This window comes from Andrena cerasifolii, chromosome 6 (assembly GCF_050908995.1).
Source record: "Andrena cerasifolii isolate SP2316 chromosome 6, iyAndCera1_principal, whole genome shotgun sequence".
In the NCBI taxonomy this organism is placed as follows: Eukaryota; Metazoa; Arthropoda; class Insecta; order Hymenoptera; family Andrenidae; genus Andrena; species Andrena cerasifolii.
In genome coordinates, this window is record NC_135123.1 from 7,012,265 (window position 1) to 7,035,743 (window position 23,479).

The 23,479-nt window shown below is 43.3% G+C and overlaps 1 protein-coding gene across 1 annotated transcript in view; it reads right to left on the bottom strand.

Moving 5' to 3' along the window:
• Cerk (Ceramide kinase) overlaps positions 1–23,479 on the bottom strand; it is a 31,342-nt gene that overhangs the window by 6,586 nt on the left and 1,277 nt on the right. Inside the window, exons 2-6 of the mRNA XM_076814876.1 lie at positions 10,314–10,565; positions 5,929–6,122; positions 4,464–4,839; positions 2,073–2,225; positions 1,797–1,993 (exon numbers count right to left, since the gene is read on the bottom strand). Coding sequence (XP_076670991.1) covers positions 1,797–1,993; positions 2,073–2,225; positions 4,464–4,839; positions 5,929–6,122; positions 10,314–10,565 — 1,172 coding nt within the window. The remainder of the gene's footprint in view (positions 1–1,796; positions 1,994–2,072; positions 2,226–4,463; positions 4,840–5,928; positions 6,123–10,313; positions 10,566–23,479) is intronic.

Here is a 23,479-nt window from a genome sequence, read left to right on the forward strand (position 1 = left end):
CGCCAAAAAATGCTGAAAAATGCCGATTGTGTATCGAAGCAGGCTTGGCAATATAATTATATTTTTACTGTAAGTACGTATGATTGTTACTATTGTCCTGAATTTTTTTCAGATTTTTAAATTGAAAAACCAAGCTGTGAAAAATAAAAAACGCCAAAAAATGCTGAAAAATGCCGATTGTGTATCGAAGCAGGCTTGGTAATATAATTATATTTTTACTGTAAGTACGTATGATTGTTACTATTGTCCTGAATTTTTTTCAGATTTTTCACTTTGGTGCGCCGCAGTTAAAAAAATTAAAAACCGATTTTTTCGTCGTTTTTTCCGTGTCAGAGTAATGTCAGGGGCATAACAGTTTGAAATGATTCGGTTTTTTTCAGTTTCTTTAATTCCTATGATGTTTTGCTGTACGCATAAACATTGAAGATCGCATAAAACACTTATTTCATGAAGCAGTTCGACGTATAAGTTTACAGTACCAGCCGACTTTCCGTTTAAATTTTTATAAGTATAACGGAACAGCTGAGAATTTCTTTCCTTATTCAGAATAGAATACAGAAATAGCAAACAGCTCCCTCTCGCATTCACCGGGTAATCGTCGATCTATCGGTATTACCATTTATGTGCAGAAAAAAATGCTGTAATACCGACCTGCCGAATCGGCCAGGTCACGTGACGTGTCTACCCCCTTAAACAGCTTCTTTTTTGTTCATTTTTCTGAATCGAAGTTGAAAATAAAAGTCTTTTAACGCATCGATGGCTTAGTGCATAAATATTGTACGCCCCTCTTTTTGTGAAATTCTGATTTTTATGTGCAACGAATAATTCTTGTGACTGTTTTTTTATGCTGTAAAAAAATCACATTTATACCTACAGTGGCGTGTGATGGAAAGTTTACAACTTTTAAAATCGCATAACTTTTTTAGAATTGGTGCAAACGACATGAGCTTTTCTTGAGAAGCTAGAAGGATTAGTTTGCTAAGCGATTTGTTTCGTCGTTTTGAAAAAAAAAACAAAATGCAATTGAAAAAAAATCCCGAAATTCCCGAAATCAACGATTTTCGACCTTATTCTGCGATCTTTAAGCGTTTATAGCTCAGAGCAACGTTAACCAATTTTGATGAAATTGTAGGCATGTGTGCAACTTACTTCAATCTACAAACGGGTTTTCTGAATTTTCATTACAAGCTCACAAAAAAATTTTAAAAGCCACCTCTACTGTTTTTTTTTCTATTCCGACCAATTGACCTTTTTTTCAAAATAACGAAACACGTCACTTAGCAAACTAATCTTTCTAGCTTCTCAAAAAAACTCATATCGTTTAGACCAATTCTAAAAAAGTTATGCGATTTTAAAATTTGTATACTTTCTTTCGTCCGCCACTGTATTTCACAAATTTGTCAAAAATAATGTACTTAGGTACCATTACACGTTTAAATCTGTTTTTTTTTCTAAAAAACACTAAAAGCGGATATATAATATCTGCACACTAAGCCACCGATATATGTTAACAACTTTCGCGTCCAAAATTTAACACCCGATCTTACATAGCACTTTAAATATTCTACGTAAGTGTCTTCTTGCAAAGATAATAATTCTGTCTCACGCTCGTTTGCCCGCCCCGCCAGAGATATCCCCAATCTTTTAAGTTTGGAAATTTCCCAATGCCCAGCAGGTTCCTGAACTCTCGCCGCGGGAGCTTCCACTTCTAGAATCTTCATTCTCTACCATTAGCAGCAGTAACTTAATTCCAATTGCCCTCCAGATATTAAAAGTGTGCAAAGGCTCGCACGTACCACGTTCTTCTCTTTGCTGGATAACCTGAGCAGCATCCTGATGTTGTTGAGTAGCGACGTGTGCCGAACCAGAATCACGTCGACGCAACCATCCCCGACGTGACAGTGGGGGCTGAAGCCCATGGGACTCCTGGAGCACGCGCAGGCCAAATTAGCGCCGTTCACCATGAAGAATTTCCCTCTGACGGTCACCCATCCTGGAAGGAGCGCATCGCGTGGAAAATTGAAGCTACAGGGGCCAAGCGTAATCAGTTGGAAGCGTAGTGGAAGACTCACTGGAGATCTCCTTGTCAGGCACGCTGTTGTGCATGTGCTGCAAGCACCTGGTGCAGTTTTTCGTGCACCTCGTGCTCGTTGCTGGATTGCACGGATCGGACAGAAGTTGTATCTCCCCCTCGTAGCCTTTGTTCGCGATGATCTTCTTGAAACCTGCGGCAGGGTAAGAGTCTCACTGCACCCATTTTCTGGGGTATTTCGTATCGTTTTGTGTAGGTAATTGTTTCAATTAGTTTAGTGTGGTTTAAGTGGATTAATGATGTGGTCTTAGATTGTGTAGGTGTAAGTGAATGGGAAACGTTGGTGGAGCGAAGGACATCGATGGAGAAGAGAGTGTGAAGTGTGCACAAATAAATGCGATAAAATTAAGCGTGTGTTTGAGCTTTTGAGTATTTTTAATTACGTTTTACAACAGTGGGGGTAAGTACTGCTTAGACTGTAACTCGTTGAGTATATATTTGTCCAAGGTACTTGATGTTACTTTTGCGAAATGTACACTTGCCATCGTTTGTGATAAGGTGATTCGAAAGGATTCGAGGTATTCTGACGAGAGAACGGAAAGGGAGAGATGCAAGTGAAATGAAACAGGGTAGACCGGGGGCGGTAGTAACACTTTGACTTTGGAATATGCTTACGCAAAAACTATTACAGTTACAACAGCTTTTTTTTACTTTCAACAATTGTTGTGCGGACTAGAGAAGACAAAATATGTGCATTTGCATTGATTTGCGACTTCATTTGGCGGGTATAAGCGATTCGAACCTTTGTTCGTGGTACCTAAATAGTGTGGAGAGGTATAGTGGTGTTATGGGAGAGATGTAGAAGTGTTTGTGGGAGGGGTGTTGAAATGCTGTTCAAGTGGTGTTGGAGAGGAGTTGAAGTGGTGTAGGAATAGTGTGAGGGAGGTGTGGAAGTGTAATTTAGGAGTAGTGTGGGAGAGGTTTAGGATTTAGCAACAATATAGGAATGTCGAATTATTTTAAGGCACAGAAATGATGTGCAGAAAATTATTTTAATACAGACCAATAAATTTATTAAAGTCCTGTAAACAATTATAACAAATACATATCTATTATATGGAAATATACATTGACACTGCATCGTTAAATTTGTCACTGCACTGCATTCCACTTGCACAATTCGTCCTGCTAAGAGAAATACAAGAATTCATTAAAAACTCAAGAAATAAACATAAACCTGACCACGACTGTCCTACATATTCCATCGTTTCAAGTCTACACTCGTTTCTAACTTCACCACTGTGGTGGCCAATGCAATCGGAACAATTTTCATCACATACCTGAGAAAATGCATTTCCCAAAACTCAAAACAGATTGGGACACAACCAGAAACATAATTCACCACACTTACCTGCCCAAGCCATCCAATTCCCTCGAGTCTCTTAAGAGTCCATAAACTCAATAATCCTCGCACAAGAAAACACTTCAAACCTCCCTCAAAATTCCTCCACGATCACTTTCTTCAAACCCGACTCTCCTCGCCACTTTGATCTACTTAAAAAAATGACGAACATTCAGCTCATTCACGATCCATGGATCGACGATTTAATGCACCCTAAGGAAAGATAAAGGAACACCATCACTTCAATTCAAAATTAAGCTACTTTTAAAGTATACGGAACAATTTTTTAAATACACTTTTAATTGTCTTTTTTTCAATGTTATCTGCAGTTAAAAACCGCGCCTTTATTTAAGCTCAAGGACAGGTGCCAGAATTAGCCAAGTAAGTCAAAACTTAACAAAATTGCGCGCACTCAAACTTCAAGTTTCGAAAATTTTCCATTCTTACTCGAAGTTTGGATGCGCGCTATTTTGTGAAATTTTGACTTACGTGGCTAATTCTGTCACCTGCGATAGCGGTACTCATATCGATTAAGAATCAGCTTGGTTTTTTTGTTTCAGCTGAGTCTGTGAGCAGAAATCACTCCCGCCGTCTTTTCAAAGGCGCGATTTTGAACTGCAGATAACATTGAAAAAAGCACAATTAAAAGTGTATTTAAAAAATTGTTCCGTACACATTACAAGTAGCTTAATCAATGAAAAGAAAAGTTTGACATCGTTATTCATTGTACTCACTGAGAAAAAAGAACCCGAATGTTGCCGACTTTTGCGGCGTGATTATCAGAATGACCCCTTAATCCGCTCGCAAAACTAGTCTACGAAAAAATGCACTCATAAAACTACTTGACCGAGCAACCTACTCAATCTACTCGCGACGATAAATAATCTGACACCCGATCTACTGAGTATACTCAACAGAATAGCTCGTCCACTACTCTGCTCGCTGGAGTCATCAGCTTAGTCCAAACTTAAATCGCTCAGCCTACTTACTACGTCATAATCCACTGAACAATCTACTTAGTCGACTCACCAGAGTACTCGTATCGCTGTGGCCCCATCCACCTGAACCTCTCGCTGTCCCTGATCACGTCCCCCAGGTACCCGTAGCTGAGAGCGCTGGCGTAGAGCCTGAGCAGCCTGCGCTCGGTGTGCACGGACGAGATATCGAGGCCCGTGCTGTCCCCGAAGATGATATGTATCGCGGCTGTCTGTACGTCGGTCGTCCCGTGAAGACTGTACGCGACAGTGTCGGTGCTCCCGCTGGGTATCACGCCAATGGGCAACGGGGGGGTTGGCAGACTGACATCGGGGTCGTTCGGATCGATCTGTCTGTCCTTCGAGGTCCTCAAGACGAGGCCGTTGATCACTTCCGCCAGGGTCCCGTCTCCGCCGATGCACACGATCGCCTGAATAAAATATATTCATAAAAGATAGCGAAAAACCTGCCGGGTGGTGTCTTGACATCGAAACATCGGGAGAATAGGATAACCCTCGAGTTCTTCCAATGTAGCGATAATAAAAAACGACAACACGAAGAAGGTGTTTTATTCAAATCAGTGGGGCACTCAGGATTTAATCTTGGGGGAGGCGAATCGAAGGGATACAAGTATTTCAATGCAAATTCAATGAATTTCTTTAGGTGATTACGCGAATTTATTTAGAGAATAAAATCCAGTAGGGTAAACCAACCAGTGAATGACCGAATCGTTGTATCTATGGACCTGTGAGATTAATACTTGAATATATTTATGTATAAAAAATAGAAGATAATAATAATTGTAAAATAAAAAAAGATGTGAAATCAAAATGAGCTGCACGTACATAAAGGTAATGATAAATACAAATAAATATTTTAATACTGAATAGATATATATAAATTGCATTAATCTTTTTCTTTCTTTCTTGTGTGCGCGTTCATGAATGTGTGTATGCGTGCGTGCGCATATGCTACGTATGACATTAGAATTAAATGTATGTAGAATAAATCTGACTGCGTTTCTAATATGTATATGTTTATGTATTTTAGATTATAAGGTAGTCATTTTAAATTATTAATACGAGGACAATTAATATTTTTTCTGTTTCGCAGCGCCAAGTATTTTGAATAAAATGTTTATTCGTATTAAAATATTTATTTGTATTTATCTTTACCTTTATGTACGTGCAGCTCATTTTGATTTCACATCTTTTTTATTTTATAATTATTATTATCTTCTATTTTCTGCGATTTATTTGATTTCACGTACTTGGTGTATTTTTTTTACTTAAACATATAATAATGCTTAACTTTATAATTGACATTTCTTTGCCAAACGATCATTCACTGATATGCGGTCAGATTACTGGATGGTTCACCCTATTCTTTTCATTTGACAAAGCTCCTTCTTTGGAGGCGCCGGGGCCCCTTGGCCCCTCTCTGGGTGCGCCACTGATTCAGCTGAATTATTAAGATTCAATTACGCCCCCTACGATTGTACTATAAGTATAGCTCTTACATGGAAATCGCTTAGATCGGCGGTGAAAAGCGTGTCGCGAGCATGACCCACCCTTTCCGTGACCAGCATCTTCGTCTCGATGCCAGCGATGGTCATCAGAGGCTGCACGTCCTTCTCCCAGATCTTCAAGCCCCTCTTCTTACCTCCGAAGGGGTTCACGAACAACAGTATTTTCCTGGGGCGATGGGACAGGCCTGGGTAATTAAAAGAAACCTTATGGCAACGGCGAAGGGACTTTCCCAAGGGAGCGGCGCAGCGTGGCTTTAGTTAGCGCGTTAACTCGAGGCAACGGTGGAAAAGTAGGTCGAGATGGGTGTTTCATAGGGAATGGAAGCACTTCCCCGCAGGAAGGTACGGTTTTTCGAAGAAATTCAACGCGACGAGCGTGAACCCAGATCAATACTCTAACCAGCAGCTCGGCCAACGGGGTAGTTTAGAAGGCGATCGTGTTACATCCACGCCGAGCAGCCACCCCCGCTGTTTTCCCGCTCGACAACGCTTCCCTCGAGGCGAAAATCATTGAACGACGGCGGCGGCGGCGATTAGACTCGCTCAGGAGATCGATAAGTTCCCTCGGTGGCGCTTAGAAATATTGCGAACCGAAGACTCGCGGGGACGTCCTTAGACTCCTACGAACATCCAAGAGTCCCGGAAGTTCCTTGGACTTCTAGAAATTCTAGCGCCACCAGTTCGCCAACTTGCTCCAAGTCAGAACAAGCCCCAGAGTGGCTTTTACTCGCTCCCCGCGTTCGCCGAACTTTCCGCGGCTTTCCAAACGTTTCGCGTGACACGGTACAGCTGACCCGCGGTGAAAGTGTCCTCGCCGCCTGGTAATCCATTTCGGGACTGCAACGAGGCCTATTTTTATACCCTCCAGCACCCCAAGCTGCTCGCACATACTTGCGGCACCCGGTGCCGAAGCAGCGTGGCAGAAGAGACGTGACGTCAATTTCAACGCCCGCAGATTTCTGCGACGAACGGGGAGCTTGATTCGAAAGTTTCCTCCGGAAGATTCCACGATGCTCCGGGATACTTGGAGCGTGTAGAACCTGGAGGATCGCACAGTGTTCGAGCGAATCGACAGCGCTGCGAGCTGGTCTTTAATGTCGAGGCCTGACAATAAGGCGGAAACTTTGAGGAATCGACCCGCGACCTTGGCTTTGGAACGCTTGAATCGTGAAGAATTCATCGACGCGACGCGACGCCGGGGACCGATTCGCCGGGGAGTGATCCTGGTATTCGAGTAAATGCTTTCGGAAGTAATTACAGGCATTACGTCGTCGCTATTGCGTGGAACGCGTGTTTACTTAGCAGAACTGTATTGCGTTGGGACACTTTAATGTTGTTCAAATAGTGGACGAAAGTTATGCATTGAATAATCTTCAGGTTCGCAGGTATTTTTCACAGAACCGCGGCGAGTGGCAAAAAGGCAGCGCTGAAAGGTGCTACACCGGGAAAACACCTTATTTGGGCAACAGGAACTGCAAGTGTGCAGAAGCACGAGCGCTTTCGAGGGCCTTTCCTCTCCGTGGTGAATGCCGATGACGCAAAGCCGCTCGCCTCAGGTGCACAACGAAAGAAAGAGCCTTCGCGCGGATAAAGAAGTTCTGCAAGGCAAACCGGTGCTCCCTACTTGCGGGCCGCTGATCGATACAGTATGTAAATTCGCGTCTCGAGTTCCTAATCGCAGCCGCGGCTTCGTATTCGCTTAACGCGCCGATTAGTTGTGAATATTTCGCGCGTCACAGTTGCGCTGAAGAGCTCGAAGTGTAAATTCGTTGCAAGCCACAGAGGTGTCGATACTGCGAGGGCGATAAGAGTTGCCTGTGCGTCGATAACATTGTTATAAACGTCCCACAATGTCCCCATTTTTAGTGGAAAATATATAGCAACTGCAAAGTCGTATTGCTTTGCAATCTTTCAGAACACTAGCGGTTCTTTAACGGGGTATTCTACCCAAAAAATCGATTTTCTTTTTTTGATTTTCTAATAGTTTAGAGTTTCGAAAGTATGTCCCTGAAATATTCAGGTGAAATTCGAAAAACACCCAGAGTTATAGGGGCTTAAGGGGACTAGGCAGTGGAAAAATTTTTCTCAATAAAATGCCGCTTGGTTTATAGTAAAATTTGCAAAATTGTAGATTTGGCAGCTAAAAACGTCAAGCGTTTTTCTCTTAATTTTTTCCTGATTGCGAGCGAATTGTGGTTCAAATCGACTTGGAAAAAATCACAGGATGCGTAGAACATGTGTCGTTTCGGCGCAAACCTCTGATATGGTCTGTAAAAATTCGAGATTTTCATAAAAAAAATCCGGTGACTTAATTTCTTTTATGAAAGTCACGAATTTTTACGGATCTTTACGGAATTTTTCGCTCTGCTTTTTTATTCGCAGCTTAAAACATTTGCAGTGCAACTTGCAATATCTCATTTAAAAGAATATTTTAAGGAATGCTCACAATGAAAAGACCATGCCGCGCCCGTCGTCAACTTTATCTGATCGCAAGTGATAATCGCACGTTACCCGAAATTCTGAATCAACACCGGGGGATTGTAAAGTAATAGAAGAATTTAACGACTCCACCTTCGCTGTAACGAGATTCCTTTGTTTCTCTATTCCATTTTTTACGAGGCATTAAAAACGTATCTCAAGTTAAACAGCCTTGATCCGTAACCAACGACCTAGTTCCACCATGCGCTATGATTAATCCTTTCCACTCGTTCCCGTGAAACAGCAGACAGTTAATAAAGCAAGCATTAAATAACAGAATGAGAAGCCAAGTAGCGAGAAAGTAGTGTGTTTCAGTTGGCTAAAATTAGCGAGCTCTTTTCGTACTGTTTCGCCAGCTGCTCGTGCGACTAATGAGAATCGTTAAACTTGGTCGATTGTACCGGGTATAGATTGGCTTTGTAACGGGAGACTTCAATGGTCGATGCACGGTCAATTATTCAAGCAACCGCCATTATTCCGTCGCAAATGGAAGGGAAAATAGTAGCGTGTGTACTACAGATTCAACTTTCACCTACTTCTCCCTTATCGCGCACATTTACCAGCGCTATTTTTAGACACCAACTCTGCCTTACACCTTCTCGCCATTGATTTGGCTTCATTCCGGTGTAAATGGCAGGGAAATGGGGGAACATTAAAAGCCAACGATTTTTCCGTAAATGCAATTTCATTCCACCGAGTGCAATATGTAGATACCTAGGTGTCTACCTATGTACCTGTCTTGTATCTGCGAGGAGAGAGCAAATATGTACCGCCCTGTTGCTTAGAAGGAAATAGCGCGCTGTGGTGCTAGTAAAAAGGAGCACTGCTTTTAATCGGTAAAAGTGAAACTGTTTTCGGTAGAAGAACAGATTACGCGAATACTGACTCTGAGAGGTGCGGAAGAAAATATTATTTCAATCTTGCATTCGAGGAAATAAAATACAAACTTCAGCTCTCCCCTTTTTATTATATTTCGCTAAAACTGTTCACAGCTCGTTTAAGGAGTTGTACCTTGTAATTCACAAATATTCGCCTCTTTTCGGTCGCCTGACTAGGTATAACCCCTTAAGGGGACTAGGCAGTCAGAAACTCGATTATTTTGTTGTAGTTTTCGAAAGTACCACCCTTCCCGCACAAAATGCCGTTTGGTTTATGTTAAAATTCGCAAAACTAAGGATTTTACAGCCGAAAAGGTCGAGCGCGTCATAAACCGTTTCTGCGCGCACGCAGATAGACTAATTCCTCTTTCGAAACTTTAAACGCGTTTTTCTCTAAATCACATTTCCTCTTCGTTTTGCAGTGATTGCGAAAAAATGGAGGTACAAGTCGATTTGAAAAAAATTCAGCATATGGGAAACATGTCTAACAAAAAAAAAATAAAATGGCTCTTTTCTCTGGCGAAAAATCAAGTTCCTTTAAAATTTGCCGTTTTACAGCCGCCATTTTTATAATATTTTTTTTCTTTTTCAATAGGTTCAGGGCAGAATGGGGGTCAGGGCAAAGTATCAATCTCAGAGGTTACTTCACAATTCAATTTCTTACGGCCAGAATCACTGCCTAATATCAGCGGCTCCAGAACAAAACACCTATATATATCAGGCAACCGTAGCGCTGTCATACATATGTATATATTATTGAAATAATTATTTTTTTACTGTTTATAGTATTAACGAACATTACCCAAAAGTACTAGTCACAATTTGTATTCGTCACCTTGTAATTAATTCGCAAAAAACCGTTGATTTTCGAGGGATCTGACTGCCTAGTCCCCTTAATGGAAGTTCTCCCTGAATCCATTAACCGGCAGAATGGATTTCCACAGTTGAATTGTGGCGTGTGAATAGTGTTATGGATTGCTGGACGTCCAGCAGGCAATCAGAAGAGACAAATACACTCACCCATGAGGTAATTGCGAATGGTCTTGACCCAGGAGGCCACCTGCCTCGGGTCCGTGTGGCTCATGGTCACGCTGTGATGGCTCCATTTGTTCTTTGGTCCACGAACAGCGTAGTGCAGAATGAAATTCGTCGGGCAGACAGTGGGCGACGTCGGCGACGTCGGTGGCTGTTTCTCCTTAACGTTCACCCCTGGTATCCAATCGTCCCCGTAGCGCACGGCGAGCACGTCCGTCATGGGCAGCGTCCATCTTGCTGGAAATTAATATTTCTTTCGATAATCGTGAAAGAGCCTACAGAAGCTTATTACAAAAGCTTACAAAAGCCTTTCTTCTCGTTGAACGCGGCTTTGTCGCGTCTTTCTTTTCGATAACGGTAAGATAACAGAAAGAAACGGGACCAAGAGATCGATCGATTATCCACGAGACCGATAAGAAACTGCGGCTGCAAACGTCACGAACGATAAGACAGACATTCGTCACTTCGATCGCTGGAGTCTTTGCAGAAATTAATACAAACTCGAGTTCCTACGGTGAGAGCCATTTTTGGGGAAGCTTCGAGTAATCAGAAATTTATTAGACACTGGAATAAGTCTTCTTAAATCTCTAGAAGATTTAACGGTTGCCATTTCGAGCCGTGGTGAAGCAATTTCTGCGCGAGTTCTAGGAATAGGGTAAAGGCAGGTAATATGGAACAGCTGATTTCAAAAGCTTGTTAAAAGTGAGGGAATTTGTTTGTTTTTTTAATAAAACTGACATGAAGGGACGAAGGAACTAATGCATAATCATATTTCCATCGTCAAATGTAAAAAAATCCAATTGTTTTGCAATTATAGTAAAAAAACTGAAGAGTGAAAATCGGCCGTTCGAAAAAATGGGTCCCAATATGGAACACCTAGGAAATTTATAAGGAAAACTAAAAAATCTTTACTTTGTTTTTACTAAAAATAATGATATATTAAGTAGAAGATGCAAATAAATAAATATACATGATTTTTGGAATTCATTTCTGCTTTCTGCGTCTTCTACACTTTGTACACATGAATAATACGTCGGATGCCCCACATTCCTCGATTGCCCACTGAAAGCAGCGAATACATTGGGTCTACTTTTCATTGTCATTATTTTTATAATTACCATCGCAAAATAAGCATTTCGGAAGCTCTTCAGACTATCGTGCCAGGAAAATCCTATCGCGTCGTTGTAACTGTGCTTTGTATTGGGCAATGCCCGTTTAATTTTCAATAATAATAATAATAATATTACGTGCCGTTCCACATTGCCTGCCTTTACCGTACCTATTCGGTGTACTGAGCGATAAAAATTTTGCTGTCGCTGTATGAAAACGAAATACCCACGCGTGACACGGGACGTTTAAGACAGAGACCGATTGAGAACGAGAGAGATAGCAGCCTTAGATCAGCACGAGGCAGGCAGATAAGGCTGTTACGTAATAGATAAGGAAGGAATTGCCGATGCAGCTGTCCCCAGGTAAGTTTTCACAGAGGCGAGGAGGTGTTTACACAGCTCGGTCTTGCGCACGCACATTCGCAGTGCGACTGTCCGAAACTGGCCACGCTGGTGCCTGCGAGAGGTCTCCGGGATCGCGTGTCACGATCGTGTAGCTACACCTCACGCATCCGCGGCACGTGACCGAAATAACGAGCATCCCGAGCCAGGTGCGCGTCCAATTCGTCTGCGGAGGCGGGCGATTCTGCATGCCGGCGGTCAAATCGATGCTTTTCCTTCCCGATGTCGCCTTAATTGCCCCGCACTCGCTTCGGGCCCAGCCAGGATGGACTATCGCGTGCTTGTACGGCGAACGACACAGGCTCCAGCCGAGGCAAATCGCATTGTCAACAGCGACGTTAAACCCCCAGGCGACCGTCGAGATTGAGAAACATTTGATGTCACGGTACGGAATTGGAAGCAGCTTTTCAGCTGGCCCCCTTCGCGGCTCTATCGGCGATGCGAGTCGTGACGATCGTTAATCGTTGTCGCGAGCCCGCACACGCGCTTGCAAACACGAATCGCTGCTAAATATTTATATTGCGCGCACATGGCCTGGGCGCGGAACGATTGGTCGCGTAGCTTTACTCGCTTACGATTACAGCTATTTGAATTTCTGATTAAAACGCGGTGACGCTTTACAATGCATACTTATAAGTAGAGTGAGCTCTAGGATTTCCCTCCTATTCAAAGAGTCAGAGAAATCTACTGGTGGACTTCCTTCGTGGTATCACATATTATTGTATTATTATTTTGCCGGAGTTTCAACGATCTTCAGCTCGGTGTTTTGAATGATATACAAGCGAACTTATTTGATTAAGCTGTGATATCTTCGGATATTATCCGTCGTTGGGGGTGGGGTATCGCTGAGAAATTTTCTCGTCAGTAAGCAGGTGTTGTTGTCTACGATAACTGACTTTTGCAATTTATTATTATTATTATAATATTATTATTATATATATTATATATATTATTATTATATATATAATAATAACATTATTATAATTATTATTACATATTGTAATAATAATATTATTATATATAATAATAATAATATTATCCCTATTGTAGGAATAAATTTAGTAATTCCTATATATTCGAGAACCACGGAAAAAGAGGGCTTCGGGTGACGGGATTCGAACCCACGATCTTCGGGGTCCTCTGCGGTACTAGCCAGCCACCTTACCAGTGTCGCCAAAGTCGACCCTCCACCTGGGTTCCAAATCCCACATTATAATTACTATTATTAGAAACCGGAGTCCCCGTAGTATACAAAGTTATATAAAACAATGAAAAGCAATACAAAGCTTACAGAGTCTGAGACTTAGTAATTAATTGTCTACGTCTATCTAAGTAGATGATTAACCTTATCAGAAATTATCGTCCTCCTTTAGATTTCCTCTTTTTAACGAACTGCAATTTCAGCATTCACTTCGCTACTTTGCGAGAGACAGACTCACAAGTGAAGAAAATCCCGAGTGCGAAATTTAAAAAAAAATTGAAACTTTGTGGATTTGTATGGGATTTTCTCCTGATTACAACGCAATTTTTCTTTGCTGCCCAAATTCACTCGAACGGGGTGAAATTAACCCCTGAAAATTCGGCGATTTTCCGATTTTCTGTTATAACTCGCGAACTGTAAGAGATAGGAGAAAAGTTTCAAGACAAAAGTTACTTCTTTTAATTAAATCTATCATTTGGTAAAAAAACTATTTTACAGTTGACGAGTTATGACACAAAATCGGAAAATAATCGGATTCTCAGGGGTCAATTACACCCCCTTATAGTAAATTAGGGGGACAAACAAAAATTGCGTTATAATCGGGAGGAAATTCCCTACGTATTCACATTTTCCAATTTTTTGATTTTCCGGGTTCGGGATGTTCACTTGTCAGCTGGCTCGCAATGCTCCACGAGCGAACAAAGCCAGCTTCGAGGAGAAAGGACGAGTGCCATCGCTAAGATCCATTGTAGGTTCGCAGCGAGGAAATGGATTGAGCGAACACGATCGCAAATTACGATTACGAAAGGCGAGATCTCCGACGCTGCAACTATCGGCGTCGCAATTTGTCGCGAAGCCTGCATTTCGTAACGCAGCGCGGATCGAAAGACATCAACTCGCGCTTCCATCTGCGTCATCACATGCACGCGAGATCCCGGTCTCGATTTCGCATGCGACGTCGTCTCGTGTCCCGCGATTTTGGGGTCACGTTTCTCGACGTCGACTCGTATCCCCTACCACGTGTCCACGTGCCGTGGAAATTTCGCTCAGAGCGGAGGAGCCGGGCGTTAAGTTTCTGGGACGCAGCTGCACTCGCGAAACCAATAATCCCCCGAACGGCTGGATCCTCTCGCCAGACGTGGGCGGGAATGCAAATTTCGAGGCTCTGCGGGGGCAGCAGGTCGTGTATTCGTTTCGCAACTTTCTTTCACCACGGCGAACACGACTCTTCCGACAGCTCCGATATCGCTCCGAAGCGACGCAGTAAGACAATTAATGAGCCGGCGGGACAATTAACACGTCCGCAAAATGTTTCCCAGCCCGCTGATCGTCCTAATATGGCCTGGCCACTGTGCTTGAACGGACCGTTTAACCACGGAACATTTGACCACGGGATTGCCTCGGAAAGTCAAGCGAACGGCAGTGGACGTTCACGAAAATAAATGTGACCAAGTCGAAGGCCGACCAGTGGCCAGGTTTCGAGGCGGAGCGCTAATAGCCGAAGCCACCTTGTTATTTGCATTTCGCATGCATTCGCTTCTTCCACCAGTCCCAACCAGGCAAAAGCCCAGGGACAGGACAGGACTCCAGCAAAGAGAACACTCCGATCTCTCGGTAAAAGGAACGATTGTCCGTTCAGACGCTACCGTCGCGCTCAGGAATCCTCCCGTTAGCATTGAACGGCGAAAAAAAGAGGAAAAAGCGGAAGACAAGGCGAACTGTAATCGCGACGCATAAAGAGTGAACGGAGGACCGAAGGTGAGCCCGTTCGTGAAATCCCAGTGGCCTTGTTCAGCGTCTAGCTGCCTCCGTCTATCCGCGAAGGCCCGCCGGAGATCGGCTGGTGTGAACGACCTGGCCGCGGCACGGCGACGTCCGCTAAGTTTACCTGAAGAGATTCAGGCTGCAGTTAGTGGACGGGCCAGAGAGCAGGAATCACGGACGCGCGACTGCAATCGAGGCTCGAGAGCGTGAGGTAAGCGGCTTCGAACTGGTGTCGTGCCGGTAATACGAATGCTGACCCTCGCCTTGGCCCGTGCCGAGTAATTTTCTTTTGTGACTGGATCTTCCTGCGTCTCCGCTCTCCTGCCTCCGCCGCTCGTGTCGCTATATTGAATGATTGCGCGCTGGGATTCAGCGGGACCCATTAAAGAATAGAAGTTAAACGGCGATGGGAACTCGAAGGTCCCGTAAGGGTCGAATTCAGCTGCGGAGCGCAAGTGCTGCTGTTTCGGAATGCTGTCCGAATGGTTCGTTAAGGGGAGCTTCCGATCGAGAGCCCAAGAAAATAGGTGGCCTTTAGGAATTAATTAAAGGGGAACTACTAAATATAATTTAATGGGCCTTTTTGCATTTTATTAAGGATGTCTTAGATTATAGAAATGTGTTTTTTGTTTTATAATTAATCATTGCAGACGGCACTGCGGAGTCGTTAAAGTCAAGGCGTCAAAAAATTCATCCAAATCGGTGGGACTTGTGTCTCCAAAAGTTATTATCCGATTCGACTGAAACTTTTTTTTTATTTTGAAGAATGTACTTCTAGCTAGGGGAGAAACCAGAAGAAATTACAAAAATAAGATTTTTCTTTATAAAATAACGACATTTGAAGTTTGAAATCACTTTTTCCCTATATTTTTCACCCCTTCAACGCCTTCGAAAATTATAAATTTTCAATTTTTTGTATTTTTATTCGAAGTATATTCTTCAAAATAAAAAAAGTTTCAGTCGAATCGGATAATAACTTTTGGAGATACAGGTCCCACCGTTTTGAGAACACTGTTTCGAGAAAAACGCGTTTAAAGTTTTGCGTGAGCGCCGAGTGGCCGGTTGTTGCCCATGGATTTGCCGCTACTCAAATGCCTATAACTTCGGGAATTTTACGAATTTCGACAGATCCTTTTAAACGCGTATTCCTAAAATGTTGGATATATCGGAAAATGAAATAAAATAAATCGACTTTTAGACCGGAACCTCCCCTTAAGGGGACTAGGCAGTCGAAAAATCGATTTTTTATTGCATTTTCCGAAAGTACTATCTTTTCACAATAAAATGCCGCTTGGTTTATAGTAATATTTGCAAAATTGTAGCTTTGGCAGCTAAAAACGTCAAGCAAGAAACTTTAAATGCGTTTTTCTCGAATATTTTTTTCTCTTCATTTTTTCCTGATTGCGAGCGAATTGAGGTTCAAATCGACTTGAAAAAATTACAGGATGCGTAGAACATGTGTCATTTCGACGCAAACTTCTGATATGGTCCATAAAAATTCGAGACTTTCATAAAAGAAATTAAGAAGTCACCGGATTTTTTTCGCGTAATTTTTGCAGGAAAAAATCAGGATTTCAACTTTAAACAGCTGCCATGTTGTTTTAACTTAATATTTCGGAAAATTCTCTCCGTCAACCTGAAGATACATTAATATACTAACGAAATCTTTATTGTTTTTTAATTTTAAATAATCTAGTTCCGAATGGCAATGCTCACCGCAAAACCAAATTTTTAAAAATGCTTCTTGGATGTCGCTTGTTATTTTATTATAAACATAAATATTTTTCCACGAAAAAATTACCAAATGTTCTTTAAACGTTGCTCTTTTAAGCGCAAAAAGTTCTGTAAAAATATACGCTTCCGCTTCTTCAAAAAAAATCACAAATATTCGCCTCTTTTCGACCGCCTGACTATGCATAACCCCTTAAAGTGCGTTTAGACAGGAGCGTACACTCGTAGATGCGAATTCGGTATAAATGAGCAGGGATTTTGTAGAAGCGGAGGGGCGAACCAGAATCAAGGCGCATAATACCTGATGTCAGGCAATTAGCGGCGCAAAAGGGGATTGGTGGAACTGGTACCACATATTGCCGTCGCGTAATTATACATGAACGTCGGCGGAACGTGAGAAAAAATGGCACCAAAGTACGGTCCACTGCACGATCTTTTAATTAAAGTGTTTCGCAATCAACGTGGGCTACCTGTGTCGGCAGGGTGCACTTGTACTCCCCGCGGTTTACGTAAGCGACAGCGCGGGACTAACGTCAATGTAGGAAACGTGACGGACGCTTTTTTATCCCACGCTGTTTCTGTCGCGACGGGAGGCAGCAAGCTCCGTGGGACTCGGGGATATATCTCTACAGACGCGTTACTCGTTCGATAAACGCTCCATGGAGGCCCGTTTAGATATCATGCACCGTTCATTTTCTAAATGAGCGTGACCTACAATTGGCCCGGCCTAGCTCCTCCTTGGCGCCGCGCGCTTTGCCCTCTCAATGATCAATAGCGCGGGGAAGAACGAAGAGAAGCGGGCACACGGAAGGAAGCGGCGACGATCAGTCGAGCGTTGCAGGTACGCGACACGGTATGCGCAGCCACGTCATCGAGATAATCGGGACGCGTGCCAAAGTGTCGTTGCTTCTCCGATAAGGCTCACAGGACACCGAAACAACGGGCCCGCGAGGCAATCACAATGGAGGAGGTCGACCTCGTAGCTCTGGCTTCTCCCCCGCCTGGAAAGGTGCCCTGATCGGCCGAGGGGAATTACGTAAGGGGGGCAGCGCACGAACCACGATAAACTGTATATAGAATATGCAGCTACTTGCAGGTTTCAATTCTGCGTGCGCTCGCTTTACGTAATCGTCAGTGCGTAACTCCGCGATGCGGGCGAACACCGAGCGCACCACGAAGGGATCGCGCTTAACGGCGAGCGCGGGAACAGGAATCCTGACGATCGAAGCAGCGTCGGCGAAGAAGGAGAAAGAACGAGGAAGGAAGAACAAAAGAACCACGTGGTAGACATTGCTCTCTCTGGTTCTCCGTTACGTAACGCGGCCTGAAAGCGAGGCTGGATCGAGGTGCGTGGTTTACGACGGCGGTGATTAAAATCCAATTGGCAAGGGTCGACCCCGCGCTATCAAGCCATGCTTTAATGCGCGACTGGGTGCTCGAGCTGGTCGTGGAAACTAGGGACGGCGTCAGGTTCGGTATGTAATCACGAGTGCGAGTCAATTCTAATAGGGTGCACCGCGTCGAATCGGATCGCAGGGCGTATCGGATCAAAATAAGAATTTAGTACGTATTTCTTACATCGCGATAGAAATCAGCATTCCGATCGTTCGCAGTACCTCGTCCCTCTCCCCCGCACCTACCGCAAAAGCCAGTTAATTGTTTTAAGTCGTTGTTTAGAGCTGGCATACGTTTTCAGTGAGATGAACGCGTGCGAACGTTGCAGTTTTGGTCCGAATCTAACCTACGTAATGTGCAATTTAGTGTTTAAAATAAGAAAATAAGCTTGGAAATTCCAATGGGTTTGTTGTTATCATGTATTTTAGACTATTAGAGGAAGTGCGGCATAGTTGGAATACTATTGGTAATTTGGAATACAGAAGTATCTATTAAACTACTAACGCTATTTAATTTGCAACACCGTAGATAATAGGGGCTAATGACCTGTTAACTAATGACATTTATGGATGACCCGCCATTTTCACATTTTCGACTTATATTGTGATTTTTCAGCCTGGCTAAATCACAAAAGCAAATGACTTTATTATCTACATGGTCTTTTAAGTTTATAAAGTAAAGGTAAATTGTAGCACCGGTATTCAAAATTACCTGCACCTTATCGAAATCGATACTTACTGTCATTTTTCATTTAGGCCAAAGTTTCAGTTACCTTTTCGTTTTTATTAATAGAGTTTGAAATATAAAAGTTTATTAGTTTCCCTGTGATATTATGCATGTTTTATTTGTTCCCACCAGCTTTCGTGATTTTTAATTCGTCTTAAACAAACTGGTATTCGAAATATACTGCACTTTCTCTGTATCATATGTTTATGTAAACTACACGCTTTTGAAATAGATACTTATATATGGGGCTAATCGGATCACGTTATTTGGGGTGAATCGGATCACTCTTTATATTCATTTCAGTATTTTTATGATTATAAATATGATAATTGTTTATGTACAGATGGTTAATACGTGCATAAAAAAAGAGCAATCAGGGATCGTGGTTTCCCCCCCCCCCCAAAAAAATAAAGGAATCTGGTATAAAAATTAAATTTAGAGAAATGGCGGGAAAAAATGAATAAATTAATGGTCTTAAGAAGATGGCATGGTATTTACTCTGCTGAAAAATGAATTCGTCCACTTTCAGAAGATTATCTGAGAAGAGTGATGCCACGAGAATTGTGCCGATAGAGGCGGCAAAAAGCGGCAATATCCTTCCGATCTGTGTGCTGAGTAGTGTCACTTGACTTCGCTGTCATTAAATTAAATTTGTTTAAGTTGATTCTAAAAATTTTTTTAATGAAAATTACTTCAGAAAATCGTCCGATTCGCCCCGAAACTTGGAGCGAATCAGATATTTCTCACTCTTTCATTTTTTGTTCGCAGAAGAAACATTTTTAAGTGTGATTTAATTTTCTATTATTAATCTTAAAGCCAAAGATGTACGAATACATAATAAAAAAATTAGTTTTTTAATGTTTGACTAGTATTTTTTTTACCGTCAACACACAAAGTGATCCGCTTTGCCCCGGTCTACCCTACGAATGTCTCTCTTCAAGGGATTCGAATACTACTCGTTCGACGTTTCATTCTATGTGCTCGCAAACTACCTGCAGGATTCGAGGACGTTGTTCGAAAATTTCGAAAGACAGAAGACAAATCTCACAACTGCACAGAACAGAACGCTCCTGATTAATTATACTCGAAGATTATACTAATGGAGACTTCGAATCTACTCAAAAGTATCGTTCTTCTTTTTCGAAGTACCTACTCATGAACCGCTCAAAAACTATCCAGTCAGATTCCAACCTACTTCCAATATACTTCATCCCATCGCTAGATTGGAAACAGAGGGGGTGGGTACCGTGGAGACGTTCGATCGGTCCTTTTTCCACTTCGCCGAGCAGGCGAAGATGACAGCGACAGACAGCAGTGGGAAGGAGCCTGCCGCGCTTCGAGGGCAAGTAGAATAAGGGCGGTGTTTGGTCAGGCGCGGACGGGTGACTGACGGAATTAGAACAGGCTGGATGAGATTCTGAGCGGTGCGACTCGGGATTGCGAGTCGGATGGGTGAAAAGGACTAATTGCTGGATCAGTGGGGTCTCGAGGGAGCTGGGAGCAGCTAAATTGGGGATAATTAAGCCGCGGGCGACTGAATTAAACGGGACTGGATCGAAAGGGAATTGAACTGGCACCCGGCTGAATCGAGACGGGAGCGAACAGCGTCGGAGCGAAGACGGACCGTAGGAAGAGGTAATAGTCATCGTATGCAAATGAGAAGCGCTCCGCGAAGCTAGCATACAGATGTAAAAACCACCGCGGAGGGTACGTAATGGAAATGTATTCCTTCTTCGTCCCGTTCTCTTGAGTTCAACGCGACCACACGCAGGCTCGACCGAACTCCATCACTTATCTTCCTTCAATTAGATTCATTCCTCGAAATAATCGATACATCCACTCGCCAACTCTGCGTTTTTAGAATACAAAACATTCGAGCGTCCAAGAAGCAATTGCGTAACGGGGGGGGGGGGGGAAACGGCACTGTTTAATCGTCCGGCAGGATAAAAAGCGCAATAATTATACCCAGCGAAGTGACCAAGGCTCTCGGGTTTGCTAAGTTCAAGTGTGCCGCGGTTGACAGAGCGTAAGAAGGAAGAAAACGGAACGCGATATGCTAACGAAGCTCAAGGACGAGCCCGGCTACGTAGGTTCCCACCTTCGCGTCACCCGATCGCCGAAAACTCGTCGGTATTCCAAACAGGCACAGCGAACATCGGCGCACATAGTGAACGGTGCCCTAGGCTTCTCTGATCTTTTGTCTGTCCTGAACGGGGGTGATTCTACTCGGACTCTGTTTCCTCGCGCGCCGTTCTTTGTCCGTGCGTTACAAACTCGCAGATCGAGCCTTTACGAAGCAACTGCGCCTGATTTAATTCCACCTATCGATCTCCTGCATATCGCCGCGGGAATTTCGGGGGAGAAGAAGCGCGGGGACCCTCTGAGCCATGTCGTCGGCGCCGTGGTGGAATTTAGAAACCAGAGTCCAGAATTAGAAAGCGAAATTAACCCCGCAGGAATTCACTAAAGCTCACGGGCGACTAATCTTCCCCCGAGCCGTCGACGTTGTCCCCGCTTCCGAAATAGTTGGAACGAAGTCGCCCCGGGCGACCAGAGGCCCCCGGAAGACGATGTCGAAAGGAGCAGGAAATAGGCGTGTTAACCGCGATATCGATTCCTTTCCGCAAACATCGGCGGACGGTCGACAGCTTAGAACGACGGTATCTGCTGAATCTGCGGACACTTTGAACCGCTTATCGCGACAACAATGGCAACCGCGATATTTCATCCCGATAGCAATAAGAGGCGCGCGCGCAACGTTTATTCGGAAATAATTATTGCACGCGCGCTGAGCAACGATAACGCTACGGGAGTGTTTAAGTGCGCTAATCCGGAGGAGATAGACACTACTTCTGCCGGGGATTAAGTTAAAGGAAGGAAGTTCGGTGAGATAAAATTTACGACGAAGGAAACCAAGGACAATCCGCCCGAGCGAAAGTAAATAGACGGAGGCGATGAGGAGGTTCGGGCGCGAAGATTCTACGGGAACTAACGAGCACTTCTTTTGGAACGTAGAACAAATAACGAAGACGGAAAGGGGAAGGTTTGACAAAGAGACAGTAAGTCCTTGGACCTTATGTACCCTTTGCTTTTAATTACAGTTGAAAAGAGAATGAGAATAGTACCACAGAAGGGGACCAGCTTCGTATCCCAAATAACGCCACTTTGCTTGCCTATTTCTCGACCTAAATAGGTGTAAAGAATGACGAAAGGAGAAGACTCCGCGAAGGCAACTGGGAATAAAGAAAGCACCAAGAAACGATAATAAAGAAATCCTCGGTAGGTACGTGCCGTTCGTGCCGATAGCAAGAGACACAAGAGTCTCGGTCCGATAGTGATAACATTGAAACGCCCCTTGATAAAATATTCTATCGACGATAGATGCACTTGTCCCCAGGTCGAGAATAATTCAATGATCCTCCCGTTGCGCTCTAGGGTCCCAGTCGAATGCATGCTCTCCCAAAATAAGTGCGATGGCCCCGATTTTGGAGCACCTGGTTCTTTGACACTGCAGCTCTCCGACGTTGCTTGGCTGCGAGCAGCGCTTCTACTTTTCGTACAGAGTGCAATTCCAGAAGCGTGCCTCTGCACCCGCTGATACGTATCTTTAGTGGTTCGATTGGAACGGTCGTGAAAGTCGTGCCTTTTCAACGACCTGCCAGGAAAGTCCGACTATTTATACATTCCGAAGCGCGTTCGATAAGAGACGCTTCCACCGACAGGAAAATCCTTGGAATAATAACGGACCGGTAATTTCCAAGTAAGTGATTACCTAACTCCGCCTTTCCACGTGTGCGACGCGCGACACGAATGTATTTAATTGCTTAATAACATCATAAGCGCTCTGCCTTCGAAACGTCGCTTTTTTATACGCCTCGAATAAGCTCCTCGGCCCACGAGATGGACACGTGGAAGCGTGGCTTAAGTGGTTACGCCTAGTCGGGCGGCCGAAAGAGGCGAATATTTGTGAATTTTTTTTGAAGAGGCGGGAGCATATATTTTTACAAAACTTTTTGCGCTTAAGAGAGCAACGTTTAAAGAATATTTGGTAATTTTTTCGTAGAAATATGTTTACGTTTATAGTAAAGTAACAACCGACATCCAAGAAGCATTTTTAGAAATTTGCTTTTGCTGTGAGCACTGCCATTCGGAACCAGATCATCTAAAATCAAACAACAAACAAGATTTCGTTGGATTAATGTATCTTCCGATTCACGGAGAGAATTTGCGAAATATTAATTTAAAACAATATGGCGGCTGTTTAAGGTTGAAATGCTGAATTTTTTGTGGAAAAATCCCGCGAAAAAATTCAGGATTTCGACTTTAAATAACCGCCGTTTTGTTTTAAATTAATATTTCGGAAATTCGCTCCGTTAATCGGAAGATACATTAATATACTAACGATTTTTTTTTGTTGTTTTGATTTTAGATGATCTGTTTCCGAATAGCAGTGCTCACCGCAAAAGCAAATTATTAAAAATGCTTCTTGGATGTCGCTTGTTATTTTATTATAAACATAAATATTCTTGCATAAAAAAATTACCAAATGTTCTTTAAACGTTGCTCTTTAAAGCGCAAAAAGTTTTGTAAAAATATACGCTTCCGCTTGTTCAAAAAAAATTCGCAAATATTCGCCGCTTAACTAGGTATAACCCCTTAAATCGCGAGGTATACAATACGGCGCGTAGTAACTTCCGCAAAGATCCCATGAGCCTGCGGTGACGGAAGCCTGGCAATTTCCTGCGTCGTCCGCAGGAATCGCCAGACGATATAACGACGCGTTCCGTTCAATCAACGACAATCGCATTAGAGTACGCGGAAAT